The 20,835-nt window shown below is 35.6% G+C and overlaps 1 protein-coding gene across 2 annotated transcripts; it reads left to right on the top strand.

The window, feature by feature from the left end:
* The first annotated feature begins 7,651 nt into the window (after nt 1–7,651).
* LOC122608011 (isochorismate synthase, chloroplastic-like) lies at nt 7,652–16,771 on the top strand. 2 transcript variants are annotated; one of them, XM_043781091.1, is made up of 16 exons: nt 7,652–7,811; nt 7,921–8,115; nt 10,244–10,515; nt 12,001–12,118; nt 12,198–12,314; nt 12,391–12,537; nt 12,677–12,751; nt 12,840–12,908; nt 13,039–13,157; nt 13,614–13,671; nt 13,811–13,921; nt 14,049–14,133; nt 14,631–14,728; nt 15,471–15,563; nt 15,659–15,745; nt 16,488–16,771. In XM_043781091.1, the coding sequence occupies exons 1-15, from the start codon at nt 7,704–7,706 to the stop codon at nt 15,725–15,727; spliced, it is 1,734 nt and encodes a 577-aa protein (XP_043637026.1). In that variant the 5' UTR covers nt 7,652–7,703; the 3' UTR covers nt 15,728–15,745; nt 16,488–16,771. The 2 variants fall into 2 exon arrangements, with proteins under 2 accessions (XP_043637026.1, XP_043637027.1); XM_043781092.1 differs by lacking the exons at nt 15,471–15,563; nt 15,659–15,745; nt 16,488–16,771 and having other exon boundaries at nt 14,049–14,139; nt 14,631–14,716.
* The last annotated feature ends 4,064 nt before the right edge of the window (nt 16,772–20,835 follow it).

The raw sequence follows: 20,835 nt of genomic DNA, 5'->3' as shown, positions 1-20,835 counted from the left end.
TGATCTTTACGAGCCATTAAAACACATGTCCCTCACTTCTTCTTCATCATCAGAGGACACGTCAGAATCCTCTCATTTTTTTGAGTCTGCCACCATGCAGCTATTCTTGTTGGATTCTTCTTGTGCCATAAGTGCAATGTGGGCTTTCAGCTTTTTGTATTTAGCTTTGTACCCATCATCAGATTTCTGAAAAATAGAATGGTTAGGGGCAGTTTGTGATGAGGAGGGCTGTGATGATCTGCATTCCTTCATAAAATGTCCTTTCTTTCCACATTTAAAACACTCTAAATTGGACTTGTCAATGGAATTATTTGAAGAAAATTGTTTGCCATTTCTTTTTGATTTAAATTTGAAACGATTAAAAGTCTAGAGAAGTATGTCTTTGACTTATGGGAATCTATTGTGTACACAAAGGCTGACAAGAGAAAGAAATCCGAAGACTACTTCCAGTATACCTTAGAATCAGAAGGAAAGTACTATTTATGCAAGTTTAATCTGGAACAGTTCAGATTCATCTTAGGGTTTCCTGAACAAGAAGAATATGAAGAACTGCCATCTGTTGAAAAAATGTTGGCTGCAGTTCAAGCCCTTGGATATGAAGGAGAAATGGGAACTTTGAGAGATTTCAAAAGGATGAATGTTGCTACTCTATGGCATATCATGTACAATGTCTTGAATACATGCTTGATGCCCTCACAGAAAGAGATTGATGCTATGACAAAACATTCATTGTCATTATACTATGCAGTCACCCACAATGTGGAGTGTGACTATGCCAAGATTATCTGGGAAAAGATGGCACAAGCTGTCAAAGCTAAAGACAACAAGACAAGAAATACATCTCGTACATCAGATTCTTCACATTGCTGATTGAAGATGTTCTTGATTCAACAGATGTAATCCCCAAGTTAGATGACTCCTTAAAATGTGTCATTGCGATGTACAAGTCAAATCTAAAAGGCACAGGGAGTGATGTTGCTAAACCTTTTCCGATTCCATCATTTTTGCTTAATCTTGTACCGGCTAACAGTCCCCATTTTAGGAGTTATAGAGAGTGGATAGACACAGTTCTGGGGTCTGAAAGCCGACAGACTCCTACCCCAACTGTGCATAGGTTGCCAAGTGAGGGTCCTAGGATATCTAAAAGAAAAAGAGGGGATAGAGGAGAGGGGACTGTTGAGCAACCAAAGAGAAAACTTAAAAGAGTATCATTTGAAACACCTAATATCTCATCTTCTAAAACAACACCACCACCATCACAATCAACACATTCAATTTCAACAACATCTTCTACACCACTTCCTTCTATTTCTTCTCCGATTCAACCAATTCTTTCTCCACCGCAATTGTCAACAGTTCTTGAACGAACATCAAACATCCTTGCTCCCATTCCTGGGAGAAGATTAAAGATGCAAGCTCGAAGGATTAAATCCAAATCTGGTGTATTGAAAATCACCAAGAAGAAGCAAAAGAAGAGACATTTTGCTTCTAGTTCGCAGGGAGAAGAGTCGAGTACAGTTGCCATTGATCAATCTTTTGGTACCTAGACGGACTTTGATGATGACCATATCACAGAAACCATTGCAAGTGTGATATCAGATATTATTTCTGAGGATCAGGGCACTGGAGATGCAGTTGTGTCGGAGGACCAAAGAGGGAATGAGGGAGGAGTTGAAAATACCGGAGAGGTTGAGAGGTCTGGGCTAGGACAAGGGCGTAAAGAAAACATTTTCCCTCCAATAGATGAAAGTAATGAGTCTAGCCGGGATAACAACCCTAGGGTAGAAGTCGAGAGCTCCCCACTCTTGCATGCACAAAACTCTCCCAACCATTCTGACTCCTCACAACAGGAGTTAGTCTCACAAAGGCACGGGGAACAACCACGCTCACCACACTCTCCTCATTTGGAGGATGAGAGTGTTGAAATAAGAGAGGACCAGCCCCACCTCTCGCCTTCATTTCATGCACATGAGTCTAGATCTCCAAGGGACACGGACCTGCAAGCTCAATTTAGTACTGATGCCGGAACAAACGGAGAGGGACCCACTTTGTGTGACCCTCTAGGATAGCTTGGAAGTCCTGCCTTAGCTAACATCATGCAAGCTTTAGCTGTAGGCAACAGTTCTCACACCGAGACCGAGAGACAGTATGAATGCCAAGGTGACACTGCTGTTTCTCAGGATCAACTTGAGACTGTATTAACGGGCATTCTCAGTAACCCCGGTGTTGTGAATGGTGTTACCCAACAACAAGTCCCGGACAATGATTATCACAGTCTAGGACATAACTTGATTCTGGTTGTGAAGCCTTTGAATCCGAAACTGCTGGTGAAGGTTTACCCCAAGGATCTGCAAGAAATCCTGAAACAGCTTTAGCTGGTTTAGGTCACACCACAAGTGTGCCAACAACCTCCGGGTTGGTTCCACCATCTTTACAAACACCAACACCACATCAAACAACACAAACACCCCAACAAACTTCATCAACCTCTAAATAACAAGACAAAGACAATACATGCAATCATTTATTACATATTTTGAGGGCTGAAGGTGATAGCATTAATATGGTTGATAGGGGAGTGTTGAATGCTCTGGAGTTGAGGGATAGAGAATTAGAGCATGCACGACAAGTCCAAGCTTTGAAATAGCAAGTACAAAGTCAGAAGGCGGAATATGATGCCAAACTTGTTGCTTTCGAGCTACGATTGATTGCTCTTGAGTCTTGCTGACCGGTCTCAGTTTCTACCAGACGGGATGATCCTAATTCCGATGATCACCCCGAGGGGGAGAACCAAGGAGATGGTCAAGCCAATGTAGATAATACTTCGGCAAGAGTTGAAAAAACAAATGTTGATGTAGATATGGGGGAAAGGAATGAAGGTGGGAATGAAGATGTGGTTGAGGATGATCAGGCTGAGTTGGATAGATTAGCCGAGTGTAGAGCTAGATCTGATGCAATGTGGACAGGACTTGGTTTGAATCTTGAAGAAGTTGAGAATGCTGAATACAGGGAGGAAATAAGGAAAAGGTTGGAAGATGTGTTTGGGATGGAAGAGATAGAAGGAGAGGAGGAAGAAGAGTTTATTGATGAAGATATAGTAGATAAGGCTCTAATAGAATTTGCTGAAGGAGAGGCTAACGCAGAAGCAATTAAAGACATTATAGTGTTGAATGTTCCGGAATTTGTTGAGAATTCTTCAAACACTGGTTCATCAGTTGATTTTTGAGTCTCAACAAATTCCGGAACATTCAACACTATATTGTCTTTAATAGCTTCTGCGTCAGCCTCTCCTTCAACAAATTCTATTAGAGCCTCATCTACTATGTCTTCATCAATAAACTCTTCTTCCTCCTCTCCTTCTATCTCTCCCATACCAAACACATTTTCTAACCTTTTCCTTATTTCCTCCTTGTACTCAACATTCTCAACTTCTTCAATATTCAAACCAAGCCATGTCCACATTTCATCAGATCTAGCCCTACATTCGGCTAATCTATCCAACTCATCCTGATCATCCTCAACCACTTCTTCTTGTCCACCTTCATTCCTTTCCCCCATCTCTACATCAAAATTGGTTTCTTCAACTCTTGTCGAATTATCATCTACATTGGCTCTGATACCAAATGTAATGTCTGTAATTGAGCTTAACTATGTGTTTTAGTGTGTGTTAATGGAGGTCGTGTGTGTGTAAGTGTGTGTAAATACCGAGAGAGAAAGTAAGTGTGTGTGGAAAGATTGGATAGCTTGAAATGTGTTAAAGTTACAATTCAAAGCTATGGAGGGGCTTTATATACTTCTATACAATTTTCACTAGACCCTCTTCCAAACTTATAAGAAATACAAACAAATACAAAATGTTATAAACATACAAATCAACTACTAGAAATTATATTTCTAATAGGTTGGTTAATTAGAAGACAAGTCACTATCAAGTGACTTTATTCTTGTACTTTAACCAATACATTTAAGGAATTAAAGTAGTTTCCTTAAATGCATGCAACCATATTTGTATGGCAAAAATAATATTATATTTATTCATTTTGCCTATAAATACCAAGTCATTTACCTCGTCCAAATTACACTTTTGCAATTTGGTGTCTTTCCTTAAATACTCTCGATCTAAACGGTTATACTTCACAACTTTAAGTATTTCGATCATAAGAGTTTATTTAGCAAAAATTTAGATCACTTTTAATTCATAAGGTTGTTTAGATACTTACTTTGTAATATCTTAGTTCCGTAACAACCTTGTATTTTATTTAACATCAATAAATAAAATACACTTGAAAAATTACATTGTGTCTCACCATTTACTTTACTTGTTTATCTATTTACATTACTTAAGTTATGTATTACTTTATATATATTCTTGCATTTATATTTATTGTAATACTAGTCCAATCTAGTGCTTACTTGACTTGTCGTATTCTACACTTGTGGGTTAAACCATCAAGTGAGGGACTTTATAGAAACGTCTCAATATTAACCTCAACAAGTCGACCCCTCACAATACTATATTCCCGACCCACCACCGACTACTCAACCTCAACAAGTCGACCGCTCACAATACTATATTCCCGACCCACTACCGACTACTCAACCTCAATATCATTACACCTCACAATATCATACGGCGTATTTTCCTCCTCCCTCTCGCGTAATGTATCCCCCTCCCTCTCGCACAATGAATCCTCCTCCACCTACTCACGTCCAAGATTACGAGTGGTACCAAATGGCCAAGATTGATTTGGAGTATTTCGATCCGTTTGATAGCGCAAAGCATCCTCCTCCCCCAACCCACTCGCGCAATGCACCGACTCCCCTCCCCACCGATGATGAGAATGAGGCCATTCCCGATACACAAGAAGTTCAAATAGGTATTAAACTATGTTTCTATACTTTATATATATACGGTTATAAATATATATATATATATAAATATATTATACGGTTAAGATTTATATATATAAATATACTTTATATATATACGGTTAGTATATACATTTATATATATAGTGGAAGAAGTTGTACCAAAAAGGAAGTATACAAAACGGGTTGAAAAAAATAAAATGGACGCAAGAAAAAGAGGTGGCGTTGGCACAAGCGTGGATTCATATTTCCACATGTAGAGTAGTCGGTAATGAACAAGGACAGGATAAGTTTTAGGAGCAAATTTTGGAGCATTTCTCGAAGGAGTTGGGTGGTAAAAGCCGATCTAAGGATAACCTCAACACCAAGTGGGGCAACATGGGTACAACAATATCAACGTTCAATGAATGTTACATCCAAGCGGTATTTATATATTTATATATGTTATTTATGTTTATTTATAGATTTATATAAATATATACTTTATTTAAGTTTATTTTGTTAATTGTTTATGTTGTTAATGGTAGGATGGTGTAAGGAATAGTATATGTGATGATATAAATGTGATGACTGAGGCGTTGAAGGACTACAAAACAAGAACCGGGAAGGAGTTCACGAGTATTGCAGCTTGGAAGGTTGTGAAAGATGAAGCAAAGTGGAAGGAAACATTTCAAGTTGGGCAAACATCTTCGGCCCATTCAGATAAGCGAATAAAGTCGTCAGAAGGAGGCAATTATGAGTCGTCTAGTAACAATGATGATGCCACTGTGTTACCAGATTTGAATGAGTCAAGCACTCCTAGTAGTCGGCCAAGAAAGGGCCAAAAGAATGTGGGGTTGTCGTCGTTAAAGGGAGGAGGTTATTTTTCTACTTTTACGGAGGAGTACGCGGAGAAGAAAAAGCAAAATATGGAGGAAGCGAATATGAAAAAGCAAGCATTGTTGGACTTACAACTCGAGCATCAAATTAACAAGAGTAAGAGGAGTGACTACAAGTTTTTTCAACACCCCACACGTGAACTCTGATCCAAAACGCAGAGCGTGGGCGATTGAGAAAAAACGGGAGATTGCGGAGAAGTATGGATGGGAGTTTAATGAGTGATTTTTATGTTATTAATCTATTGTTTATTTTTATGTGTCGAACATTTTAATTTTTATTTGTCTAAGTGTGTAATGAACTTTGTTTAATTTTAATATGTGTGGTTTATGTTTTATTTATATTGTTTTGTTTAAAAATTGTTTGATTAAATTAAATGAAAAAGAAAAAAAAATTTAGGAGGGTTGAAAAGGTCATGAATGCCATTGAAAATGGTTGGGAGGAATAGTTGGGAGGGTTGAAAAGAAAAATTGAGTTGGAGGTATTTAATTGGTGGAATTTGGGAGGGATGAAAATTTGGGAGGCAGAACTCCTCTCCCCCTAATCAAATTTATTTTTCTATAGTTTTCAGTTTTTTCATAATTTCATCTTTTTTTTTGGATAAAGGTAAACATATTATAAATACCACAAACATTTACAAAGTAATGCCCCCACAGGCCCCAGAATAAGATAAAGGGGACCCATGGTGCAGGAAATGAACCAACTGAGTAACTGGACAGACCCAAAAACCCAATAAATAATCAAACTATCAATCTAAACAATAAGAGTATAAAAACAGTGCTAGTATAACTATCAGTGCTAGTCGTCCATCTTCATGAACTGACCAAAACCATCATCCGACTCAACATCTTCTTCAGCATACATATCATCATCATCCCCAGCAGCATGTGTAGCATGAAAATAAGGCTCAACTGAGGGAATACTAACATCATCAGTGTTAATCTGGCATAGTACATCATACTGGTTCCTAGTCTCAACAGCATGACCAGGTGGTGTAAGTATAGAATCATGATCTGCATGAGCCTGTGTACCTGAGTAAGTGTTTGGAACTGTGTCTGTATGAATCTGGAGTGGTCTTTGTGGAACTGGAGCAGCAGGAAAACTGACTGGAGCTGATGAATCTGTAGTGGCTGGAGTAGGAGTAGCTGCTGCTGGGCCTTACCCTTTGGGTCATTTGTCTTTTTAGGGACATATATTACCTTGGGCTTAGGCATAGAGAAAGATAGGGCTTTTATGGGCCTCCTCTTTCATCTTTTGGGCTTTTGAAACCCATCCTGATCCTGGACCTCTGTTGGAGTAGCCTGTTGGGCCCCTGTTGGGCCTACCTTGGTCTCTGATGGACCTACCTGTGATGCTGGAGCTGCATAATTTCATCTTAGCCTCTCCAACTGCTGCCCTTTTTACTACCAAGATTGACCTGAGAGTATCGTGTGAATAAAATTTTCTTCTTAATTGATTACTTTTGACTAATTTTCATTATCGAAAACAACAAATATATAATATCTTTTTCAAATACTTTTTTAATGATTTTATTTAACTTTTACCCAATTTACTAAAAATAATTTTATTAAACTTATCGCGGTTTTATGAGGGATAAAAATCTTGTATATGTCTATTGTTTGTGTGGTGGGGTAAAATTAATGGAATCTGAAGTTCTAACTTTTAAGATAGAAAGCAAAACAACTGTACACAATTTTGCCAAAATTATTGAGAAGTGTCATGCATGTAAAAGGGCAAAGGGAGAGGCGCAACACACGTGGAACAAAAAACCTTATTTTTTCAAAGCAACTTAATTATCTTCTTTCTTTTTTCTTTTCTTTTTAATTAAAATGTAATATTGCCAAATGCCAATTGGCCTTATAAATTACGTGTATATCACTTGTATATATATAAGAGAAAAAAACAACCAAATTTCAACCCCATACCTTTTCTCTTTCAATTCTCTAAAGAAAATTTAAATGGCAGCCACCACCACAAGCCATTGTATTGCACATTTGATAGAACCAGACTTGACCAAATCCAACATCTTAGGTCCAACAAGACACACTGTCTATACCCATTGCCAAGTAAGCATTTATATAGTTTTTCCCTAAATTATTCCTATTTTCGACCAATTTTGTTGTACATTTAACACAATTTTATTGTACATTTAACATGTGTATCTTTATTGATTAGAGATATAACCATGTTTGTTCATTATCAATGAATGGTTGCCAAGTACGTGACCCTCGAACTCCTGTCGGGTTGACCGAAACTCGAAGTTTTCCAGCAGTCTCGACGCCCATGATGGCAATGGAGCGCTTAAATTCCGCTGTTAGTGAGTTGGGGTCCGGTCCCCCAGAGTTTGGGTCCGGAATCATAAGGCTCGAGGTCAGTATAATTTGCTAGTTTTGTGTCAATAATACTATTATGGTTAGCTTTCTTTCATGTTTCATTGGTTTGTGATATTTTGGATTGCTTATCTGTTACAAATTAACGCCAATGAGAATTTGCCATGTGGTTGGATATATATATTTTTTGGTCATGTTGTCAAATGGACTTCTTTCGTATGGGCCGGGGTGTGCCGATAAGAAAGTTGATGAATGATTTTGGTCATTCTATCTTAGATCAAGTGTCAATTAATTAATATTAGTGAAATTGAGTTTAATCACAATTATTAATTGGACATAATTAAACGGTGAAGTATATGTTTGTCTATATATGTAGATACAGATATATTAGACATAGCTAGCATTCCTAAACCGAGTTACAAACCAAAAATAGTCTATATATCGTTGTCTAGGGTACTTGATTGTTTCACTATTATATGGCGTGGTATTTCTGATATCGTATCTCAACTGAATGTCACCCAATCATAATTGTAAATCACCCCACCAGTCAGCACCACCACCACACCGTCGTTACCGCCACATTGTGCGAATAATATATGAATAAAGAGATATACATAAAAAAAAAGAAGTTTAAAGATAAACAAGAATTATACATCAAAAAGAACTTGTTTAACGCCTTCATCGTTTAAACAATATTCATCACTGGTGTTTTATCATTTACCGTCGTCACCTTCATTGTTTTTAAACTATTCTTCAAGAACATCTTTTAAGTTAACATAATCTTTGTGGTTATTTTAATACTCCATCCGTCCCATATTAAATGTCCAATTTTGATTTGTCAAGTATTTTAATTTAAACTTTGACCGTGATTCCGTGAAAAATATTTGTTTGTATTAATTTACACTTCATATAAAATATATAAACGAATTGAGTTTTTAATGTACTTTTCATTGATACAACTTTCGTCAACTATTATATAACACAAAAAAAATATTTATGGTCCAAGTTGTAAGCAGAAAACTTCACAAATTAAAATTCGACATTTAATATGTGACAGATGGAGTATTACATATTAGATATCAATGGATTTATATTATAGGTTATTATTTTATGTGGTTGTTATGTTATTATTCGTTTGACATTGTTTACCCGTGAAGCTTTTACATTGAACATCACATTTATGGTTATTCTAATACCGTTTTTTGAATAATAATAATACTACACACTTTTATAAGATATCATTTTTATGTAATTGTTATATTATTATTTGGTTGACGTTGTTCATTCGTAGTGTTTTTGGTAATTAAAGTCATTCTTCTTGTTATTGTAATATCACGTATTACATAATAGTGAATATTTTTATACTATGTTGTTTTAACGTGGTTACTTATTTCATTTTAAATAATAGAAAATACTTATACGTCAATAAGATACTTAAATGATATAGTCATTTATACTTTGTCAAATGTAGCTGTTCGAAAAGTTCTTATTACATGTTTGACACAATGATTAAAGATATTTTCTTTGTTTATGATTGGTTATTTATGTTTAATAAAATATAAAATGCTAGATAATTTGTTATTAATATTTATTTGGTTTTATTATTTGTGAAATGACATCAATTTCACACCCGATTTGAATGACAAATCTTTTGATACGAATTTTTTAAGAAAAAGTGAATATTGTGGCTATTATGTACCAAAGCTTAGATATAGATCCTTATATATAAATTTTTGAATATTTGTTTAAAAAAATGGATGCGAGATGTTCTGTACTGAAACTTAGGTAAATGATAGCCACATATTTTTTCCCCCCAATTTTTTAATATATAAAAAATATGGGTTCAATTCTTTTCTCAATATTCACTTTTCACACTTTCATTATTTTGAGAATTATTTTTTATGTAAGGATTATGAGATCTTTCAAATTATGTATCGTATCACATGAATATTTTCACGTTTTCGTATACTGTGAAGAAATGGCAATATGTATGGTTTTGAGTTTTTTTTTATTTATAACATTTCATGTGATAGAACAAAAAAAAAATGTATTCAATACATAATTTAAAAGCTCTCAAAACTATTTAAAAAAAAAAAAAATGTTTCTCAATGTCGCTACTATTGATGGTAAATGTTAATAATAGTTAAAATTTGGGTTGAAAATTGAAGGTTCCAATAGAAGAGGAGATAGAAGCAATAGACTGGTTACGTGGTCAACAACAGTATAATCATCATTTGCCTCAATGTTTTTTCTCTGGAAGAAGAAGAAGAAGAAAGCAAAAAACAACAATATCTGATTCGTATGAATATAATGGCAATGGCAATGGCAATTTCAACAACGGAAATTCTTCGTCATTGGTGAGTGTTGCAGGGTTGGGTTCAGCTGTTTTCTTCCGCCATTTCACCCCTTTTTCACTCCATGATTGGCGTTCTATCAAGAGGTATTATTATACTCACTTTCCTTATTGCCCCCATATTGTAAGCAGAGGGTTTGGGTTTTGCTAACTTGTACGAGATAGGTTGTTATTAATGAACTTAATGTTTCTTAAAAATGAAAAAATATGTATTTACTAGCACGGTACCCGTATAATACGGAGGGGATAACAGAGGTGTGATGGCGCGACAAATGGTGATGGTGGTGACAACGTCAAATGATGTAGGTAATTGATGTAAATGTGTTTAATTTAAAAAGGGTAACAGAAATATTTTATAATATAATGGACCGATAGTGTAATTTGATATTTAGGGTCCGTAGTAATTTATTTTATGGTAATTTGGTCAATTCGTGTATCCCATGTTTCTTAACTTTTTATGTGGGGTTATAATTTTTACATAGTATGAGTAGTGTAGATTATTTTTTACAAATATCTATTCTACTAAATTAAACCAATTAATACTAAAGTACCACATTACCAAGGATTGAACCTTGGTCTCTACCCCAAGAGGCAAGAGCATCTACCAAGTGGGCTAACCCCACATTGGTAGTATAGATGATTTAATTTGAAATGGTAAGTATTAATGGCTATTAAATCTATTTTAGATTAACTTAACGAGGATTAAATGCATTTGTTCTTTTGTTAGGAAATACATTGAGTTTATTGAAGTTTTAATATTTGTACATGTATAACGTGTTCAACACAATGTTCCGGTAACCTATCATTTCCATGATTCTTTCTCCAATTTAAAAAACAAAGTAACAGGAAAACAGGCAAAAAGCCGCCAGAAGTTTTATAAAATCTGAACGTTCAATAAAAAAGAAGATAAAATTACTTGCCTATATATAGCTTAAACCAATAAATATAAACTTATAAAATGGTACAAATTGTAAAAACAGCTAAGTTATAAACATTGTAGGGCTTTTGGACTCAAGGACTTAAGTTAGAGCTTCAGTTGGAAACAGATGTGTTTGTACTTTGTTAGAGTTTCTTATTTTTACATTAGGTTATCTGGAAAACATAACAGCATACAATTGTAATGGAAGATTATATTGCAATTTAATACCTATCGATCTACTTGTATTCTGCTGATGCGATATGATTATTTATGAGTATGGGAAATTAGAGCCAAACAAAATCAAGTGTGATGCCTTGAAACAACGCGTTTGACGGGATTGATATTGCCATTCAGATAGTTAGTTACATGTTGGTGGTATCTTATAGTTTGTTAATATATATGGAGATATATCGTTGGAGAATGTTGGGCCATTTGCCCACTAAGCATGAAGTAGCTATTCTGTATGCAGTTTCAACTGATTTTTAATGTTCATCTATGTAACATTAACTTCAGTTTGTTGGTAGACAGACCTTTGCAATATATGTCTCACTATTGAACCATTTGGTCCACACCTAAACCAGATGCTTTCAAATTTTCCGTTTAATTTCAATATGTTTATGAAAACATCTGAAATTTAAGTATGTAATTTGAAGGTTCCTTTCTAAGAAGTGCCCATTGATCCGTGCTTATGGGGCTATTCGTTTTGATGCATTAGCGAATACATCATCTGAATGGGAAGCTTTTGGTTCGTTTTACTTCATGATCCCACAGGTAAAGGAAACAACTTATTTATTGTTGGCCTAGTGTAGCATGTATTTGTGACTCATGATGGGTGTATATGAAATTGCAGGTCGAGTTTAATGAATTCGAGGATAGTTCAATGCTAGTTACTACAATTGCCTGGGATGAATCTCTTTCATGGACATTTGAGAAGGCAGTACACACACTTCGGGCGACTATGCGGCAGGTTCATCTCCTGCCAACTTTTGCATTTGAAGTGCAGGTTGAAGGGTTTTGATAAAAACGTGCATGTTTTGATGTAGGTTTCCTCCAGTATTGTTAAGTTACGGAAAGAGGTTCCTAATACATCCATCCTCTGCAGCAATAACGTTCCTAGTAAGAAACTTTGGGATGTTGGAGTTAACAGAGCATTGCAAATGATTAGCAAAAGTAAATCACCTCTAACCAAGGTATTATATCAGTACTTCTCATAGATGATGTGGATTTACTTTTTTATACTTCTCATGGTGACCTCTTAAAGTTATATTTTAGTCCCAAAAAATAAGATAATACTTATGAAAGTTCAATATATTGATGTTTCTTCTTTAGGTTGTGCTTGCACGTAGCAGCATGATAAGAACATCTCCTGATATCGATCCTTTGACATGGTTGGCAACTTTACAGGTGTTCTTTCATTTGACATCGTATCACTACTTTCTGCTTTATATGTGATTTCTTGGATCAGAAAAGTATATTACGCTGACAATTGTAGGTCGAGGGTGAAAATGCTTACCAGTTCTGTCTTCAGCCTCCTGATGCACCATCATTTATTGGAAACACTGTAAGTGCAACTATTTACTACGTAAGGTTATAATAATCATGATCACAATCCAGCTAAGTACTTCATGAACCTGATAAGCATGTCATGTTTAGGTGTCCTCTTAATCACTTACTTGAACCTTTATGAATAGCCAGAGCAACTTTTTCATCGGAAAAAACTCGACATTTACAGTGAGGCAATGGCTGGAACCCGAGCTAGAGGTGACTCAAAGTCCCTGGATTTGCAGATAGCACTTGATTTACTTTCAAGGTTATTGCTTTGATCACCTTTTTTGTTACTATGCATTGTGTTTTCTCCGCAATGTGCATGTGTATCATTTTCTCTCTTTAAAATTGTGTAAAGAGGTAATCAACTTTGGGCTAGTTTCAATTTCATGTTATTTTTTTTCTTTGGCCAAACAAAAACTATTACACCCTATAGAAATCCATAAAATCCCATTAACTTTAAAGAAATCGAGGTTACAAAGTAAAATTGAGGTATTGGTACCTTTGGCCATGCCGAGAAATTGGTTATCTGCTATTAAAGGATGTAACGCGTTTTGATGTGTGAAGGTTTCTTATAGGGAATACGAAGTTGGTTGCCTGTATAAAAATTTTTGTACTAAAGTTGGCCATCATCTATACAGTTAATTGCAATCTTTATTAATTAGTTTCAGTTTTCAAATCATTGTAACCCTCAAGCTTTTCTTTTCCTACCGTTTTGCAGCTCCAAGGATGACCAGGAGTTCTCTATAGTGAGAGAGTGCATAAGAAGAAAACTAGAGGTAATGTGAAATATCATTTATCATGCAGTTTGTGGGTGGGTTTGGGGTACTGTGACCCTTCTTTATTCTGTTTGGATTAAGAATGCTAATATAATCTGTACCATTAGAATTTAAAAAATGCATGTATTATTTTCTGTAGGGTGTATGTAAAACAATATTAGTGGAGCCAGAAAAAACAATACGAAAACTCACAAGAGTACAACATCTTTATGCTCGGATAAGAGGCAGACTAAGAAGCGAAGATGATGAGGTATGGCTTAGACCGAGAAGATACAAGATATTAAATAAGGAGGCATTAGTTAAACATATGGAAATATTAACACATGTTTCTGTCTCTTGAAACTCGTAAAATATATAAATGTGTCCACTTAATGCAGTTTGATGTCTTGTCTTCACTTCATCCAACTCCAGCTGTGTGTGGTTTCCCTACTGAAGAGGCACGAGTTCTGATAGCAGAAACTGGTACATGTATATTCCTTCATCAACTGTTCTATTAAGATGCACCAAGTTCTTCCCTTTATGTGTTGTGTTTATTTTCTCCGGTTGTTTACATTTGAAATAATCATTAAAAGAAAAAAAAGTCAATTTAGAGAACCGTCCTGGTTTTATTACTCCATCTGTTTCTAATTGATTGCTACTATTTTCTTCGATTGTTTACATTCCGTGACTTTTTGTTGCAAGTTTACTTTGTTTGCTCAGTAGTAAGCATAACAAGAAGTTTGATTGTTAAAAACATAGTAACACCGATTTTCATCCAGAAGTTCATTTGATTATATCGGTTATATAATCAATTGTCAAAACTTATTAAATCAGGACTATGTGCTAAGTCAAAATTTGCATTGAAGAGGAAATATTTTATAAAATTGGTACTCCCTTTTGGTGGCTACTAATGACTCATTCCAGTTTGTTATATCTATTTGTGCTTTTTTCATCCTTGACAAGAAATTGTTGTTGCACAGAGATGTTTGATCGAGGAATGTATGCTGGTCCAGTTGGTTGGTTTGGAGGCGGGGAGAGTGAGTTTGCTGTTGGTATTAGGTCAGCCTTGGTTCAGAAGGTGACATTTTCGATTAACTGCTAATTTAGTTAAAGTAAGCAAGGTGTCCCATTTATAATATTTCCCTAATAGAACACCTCGCTATTATGGAAAGTGTGAGTATTCTTTTTCCATTTGAGTAAGTATTCTTGTCCCAGGAATCACTGATGCCAGCCCATATTATGAATCACAATAACTAAATGAACAAGAAACAAAGGGATGAACCCAAACGAGATATTTTTTATTCACTAGTTGTGGTTTAAGTTTTACACAGTGTTAACGGACTATACACCACAATGAACTGGTGCCTATCCAACCAACATAGGTGTTGGTAACGGTTTTTAAGACCGTTACATAACCAGTTTCTATAAAGTTTACAATAAACACCCCTTATTTAATTGAACTTTACATCTACTAACATAAAATACATACATATGTTGGCCAGTGGGGTTTCAATCAAACACGATACAGGTAACTAACGAAAGTAAAAATGAGTATTAAGGAATTAATACATAAACCGACCAAAAAACAATTATGAAAAAGGATTTATTTTATTATGAATTGGAAGTAGAATATATCTAATGAGGTTACGGAGTAATTAGAGAAGTTTATTGAGAAAAATGTGTTAGTAAACATAATCAGAGGCAGAGTTTGTTCATCAAAAGATGTAGAAATGATTATTATGACCACAAGGGACGACAGTCAGATTAGTTTGAAAATGTAGATTCAAAAACCGAGTTTAATATAAAATATTTATGAATAGGGACTTGGGGCATTGATCTATGCTGGGACCGGGATAGTGGAAGGAAGTAGTTCTTCACAAGAGTGGGATGAACTGGAACTGAAGACATCTCAGGTTCGAGTGTTACTTTTTCTGTATGTTAATTTATTGATAGCTCTTGAAGGTGCTAGAGTGTGTAACACTTTTTTCATTCATATGACGTCTTTTAGTTCACCAAGCTGATGAAACTGGAGGTACTCTCTCTTGATATAAAGAAAGCTATGTTATCTGAAAAGTGAAAAGTAAAAACTGTAAAGGTACGTGATTCTTATTATACTGTGGCATCCTGTAAGCATTATGTAGTATCTTTTAGAATTCCTCTCCTTGGATGAATAAGCAAAAGCCAAGAACAACCCAATTTCCTTTCCGCAATTATTAACTTGTTAAAAGCTTTAGGACCTAAATCTATAGGTGCAATTGTGGAAAAATGTGACCCGCCTGGTGGATTGGATTACTAGTCAAAGAGCACTTTGGTTAGTGTAGTAATTGTTCTTTTTAATGTCAGTTGCAAATCTTCCAACAAAATACAAATCATTGTACAGCTCAAATGTCTAGTTAAAACACTTCTTTTATCCGAACAATGTATGGTCCTTACATATTTTACACCGTTTCAACAAAATACATAGGTTCTTACATTATTGATTGAACACCAGAGGGTCACTGCATAATATAACCATTTTGGCATAGTTGTTTACACTCGAGGGCATTATCCCTATATAATTGGTGTTAGATAGAATTTTAAAAAAATAGAATTAAAAAAGATATTATTTTTGTAATAATCTTAATGAAATGATCTTGGAGGTTTATGTATTAATAATACACTGTCCATTTTCGAACTGTATGACTCATTTCGGCTAAAGCTATTTTTCAAACCCATTTAGAGCAGCTGGCATTAACCCCATCAGAATATTTTGTTGTAGATTTATCACTACCTTAGATATATCAGTTGAATCAAGCACTGATGCATTTTCTATTCATTCTCTTAATATGGGGATGCAGAAGCATATGTAAGGAGCCGAATGTCAAAGTTCATCCCTTCCTAGGAACATTATTTTGGTGAAGCTTGTTGGATAAATATACCAAGTTGATTCGCTCACCAAATTAATTTGAGGTAGATAGCCATTGTTTTTGCTTTAATTAATTTCAAAAAGCCAAATCTGTGTAATCTTTGGCTGGTTGCAACTCTATTGATTGATTAATATTTAGGTATGAAAACCTGCGTCGTTCATAACTATTTGTATATTCAGCGATAATTAGGTGATTAAAGCCTGTGTATACTTCAACCATTTCTAAAATAATTATGTGATCTTGAAGAAACAAAAATAGACAATCACGTCATCACGTGTTAGAACGGATCGTGAAAATACTGAGTGCATGTGCTGATAATAGTGTAATAAAAAGTGGGCCTTAGAAATGACATATTTAGATATGTTTATTATATATATTTTATCAAAACTGCATGGTTGGATCCGTGGTTAACACCCTTGCCTCTGGATAAATTAGACAATCATGTCATCTCGTGTTAGAACGGATCGTGAAAATACTGAGTGCATGTGCTGATAATAGTGTAATAAAAAGTGGGCCTTAGAAATGACATATTTAGATATGTTTATTATATATATTTTATATTATAAGAACCCCCAGTTTTACTGTATCAACTTTCAAGTACAACCCGCAATGAGGTCCATTCACGATAATAAGCTCCGGTCGCTTCCCTATAATCAGAGTATCACCAACAATAGTAAAATCATCCGGATACCAAGCATGAAAGAATATGCTAAATGAATCTCTAATCTTACATACTAGAAGATGTATCACCAAAGGAAATAGAAGAGGTCCAAGTGGGTCACCTTGGAGGGACCATAAGGTGTGCTTCCCATAATATAATCTAGCTGCACACCTTATTATTATTATTATTATTATATAGTTGAGGAGGCTATATGTATATGTATATTTATACAATATTATAAAAAAAAACACTTTATAAATATGTATATGTATATTTATACAATATTATAAAAAAAAACACTTTATAAATTGAAAGTGTTGAAAAAATATTTTCACTTAGCACTTTTTTAAAATATTTTTACTTACAATGCTCTCTAAGCATTAATGATTAAATTACACTATCAATCATTTATATTTTAAAATATTTTCATTAACACTTATTTCTACATCAATTATGTACACCACTGAACGCCTTATCTACCACTAACAATCACCCCATCGCCACATCCTTGCCGTCACGACCACCGTTGCATTGCGCGGTGTAACGTGCTAGCCTTGTTTTGTAAAGATATTCATGAATAACAGAGAAAAGCAAATCACTTTTGGCAAATCAAATCTTTGATGGTATACTTATCCGTGCTCTCTGATTACTAAATCCCTAATCATCTTCAAAATCCCAGACAGTTATGAACCCAGATAACCGCCTATCCCGCTCATCTTCTTTTTCTAGTTTCCGCTGCTCCTTTTCTCCCATAACTAATCAGCCGTATGATGTCTCGTACTTAGCTGATGATTCAAGAATTCCAATCACAAAAGTCCCAGTAGTTAATCCTTATGCCGTTTTCTCTAAACCACATAATAACTTTACAAAAAGAGTTAAAAACATCATTAGCCCATCGGTAAGCTCAGGTGTCAGGCAGATTATTCAAACACTGCCAACACTGGCTGATCTATATAAGACCAGATTTAGGGGGGGGGGGGTATCAGACTGGTCTGATAGGGGGGGATTAGCAATATGATAGGGGGACAAAAAAACAAAGATCAATTAGGGGGGGGGGTTACGGTTGATCTATATAAGACCAGTAAGACGACTCGAAGCTCTTTTGAGTTAGAAGATATCGAAGGATCAGAAGGAACTTCTACACTAAGGCTCTCGTGGAGCACTTAGGAGCTCGGAAGGAGCTCACTAGCTGGGAGGGAGCTATGAAACACTAAGACTCAGAAGGAGTTCTTAGTAGCTCGGAAGGAGCTATGCAAGGCTAAGGCTCAAAGGAGCTCTTAGGAACCAAGAGAGAATTATAGAACTAGAGAGAGAAGTATAGAAAGAAGTTTTTATTTCTTTTCTTGGATGTTTTACAAATGATGGGGGAGGCTTCCTTTTACAGACAAAGGAAAGGACTCCATGACAACATAATAATAATATAAAAACCTATTTAGATGAATATTCCTAGGATATGCTTTAATCACTTTAAGAGTGACTAAGACCTTATTTAATTATTAAACACACTTAATACACACTTAACACTTAAGACATTATTTAGACAATATTAACGATACGACACACAATACTAAACTTCTTTCTGCGGATTAAGTGTCTTGACGTCGAACCACCATTGTTGACCCTTAAATTGCATCACTTGTTGTAGCTGGGACATGGAAATAGTGCACTTTGGTGAATATTGGAAGCTTATTGAGATAATCTATATAAGCTTGATCCCATTCACGCACTTGCGGATGATTATGAATATCTTTTGTCCCATTTAGAATCTCTGGGTCAATCTCTGCAACATCAGACTTGTTTGCTTCTACCAACACCATGCGAGTTCTTATCCACAATTCATAGTGATTTTGCCTGTAAAATGAATCTGCTGGAGTGATATCCATCCAACCTTGAATGAACTCATCTGGGCTGCATCGTTGGGTGGTTTTATGGAATTTAGGCTTGTAAAGAGTAAGGATACAATGTTTCCTAGGGGCTCTTCATAATGCATAAATACATTCATCCATCGGGAGAAACCACTGTAGAAGACGGTAGATGTTGAGTTCACTTTTGGTCAATTCATCTAATTCGCAACGCACCAGGTAGGTTACAAGTTTCTGGGAGTTAAAGGCGAAAGTTGTGCAGAACTCTTCAGTGAGGTACCAAAGGAAACTTAAAGCTTCATCTGGCAGAGCATCTATTCTTTTGATACGTAGAGTACTTAAGTATGGGTGGTCTGGGTGGAAATGAAGGCCATATAGAGGTCTGCCACATGTTTTTATGGTGATGGTGAGAAATGTTTTCCAGGATAAGAGGGATGGGTCATTTATGTTGTTTTTCTTGACCACTTCTATAATTTCTTCTAGGGCGCCATTTTCTTTAAGTTGTTGATGAAGTGGCTTGGTTGGTTTGGAAGTACTCATTGTAGTTTGTGGATGGCGCTTCATGCCTTTGTACTTCCTTTTATAACTATCATTTTCAGGATTATTCATGCACCTGTGCTGAACAGTAAATGTCCATTGGTTCTTCGAGAAGGGTGGCATCTTTTGTCTAATCAGGGGACTGTTGAGAGTATGGGCATTTTGTCTAAGCATTATCCTGCTTTCATCATTGGGAATCTTTGCAGGTGCAATCATGCCTTGGGGTCTATTATCAATGACTCGTAGGACCTCATTTGTGAGTTGTCGTTTGATAGATTCTCTCCACTTGTTTGGGGGTTCCTTATTTGTCTGTTAGCGTTCTTCTTGTCAAGGTATAGTGATGTCTCTTGGGGAAAAGATAGGGGCGGGCGATCTTCTTGTTCAAGGAGCGCCAATTGTGCCATGTAGATAGGCCTAGGACCTATTTCTGAGTCGGTTGACTCGTCCGTATCTGACTCGTCCGTGTCTGACTCATTTTTGTTGTAGCGGATTGAGCAGATCGTCTTTTCTCCAGGGTTATCATCCAAGGAATACAAGGAATCTAGATCTGAAACATCAACTGGCTCAATTTTGTTGATTGCTTCAATCAATGCTTGGTTTTTCTTCTTTTCTTTGCAATCTCTAGTAAAATGCCCCTTTTTATTACAGACATAGCATCGATTAGTGTTTCTTCCTCTGTATTCTTTTTTGGTAAGGAATTTTCAATCCCTTTTGTCTTTTTTATTCTTCCTCTCAGATGAGTAATAATTATTGAACCTTTTTATTATAGGGGACCTTTTTTAAGGACGGGAGCAGCTACATGATGATTCATCTTTGCATTTGATTTTTAAATGCCTTTCATCACAAGCAGATCCAAGACTCTTTCCAGTTTTCTCAAATTCAACCAAAAATTTGTTTTGGTTACACAGCTTAGATAAAGCATTCTTTATGAGTTGGAAGAGCTCGCCCAGGGTGACATTGGCTGTCTTGTTTTTGTTTTCCAATGCTCTATATGCTTCATTCGCAAGATTCTGGGAAGGAGTTTAGAAAAACTTGTTTCAGGTTCACATCATCTATGTCGTTTAAGCAGTAGAACCTTTTGGCAAAGTGAAAACGATGTTGCTCAAAACAAGGCCCTTCAAACAATCATTAACCAACAACATACGGACTCAAAAGAACAAGTTTTTCTAAAAGGTTCTAGTGCTTAAACGGCATAGATGATGTGAACCTGAAACAAGTT

The sequence above is a fragment of the Erigeron canadensis genome, chromosome 7, assembly GCF_010389155.1.
Source record: "Erigeron canadensis isolate Cc75 chromosome 7, C_canadensis_v1, whole genome shotgun sequence".
NCBI classification, from domain to species: Eukaryota; Viridiplantae; Streptophyta; class Magnoliopsida; order Asterales; family Asteraceae; genus Erigeron; species Erigeron canadensis.
This window is presented reverse-complemented; position numbering and strand designations above follow the sequence as displayed.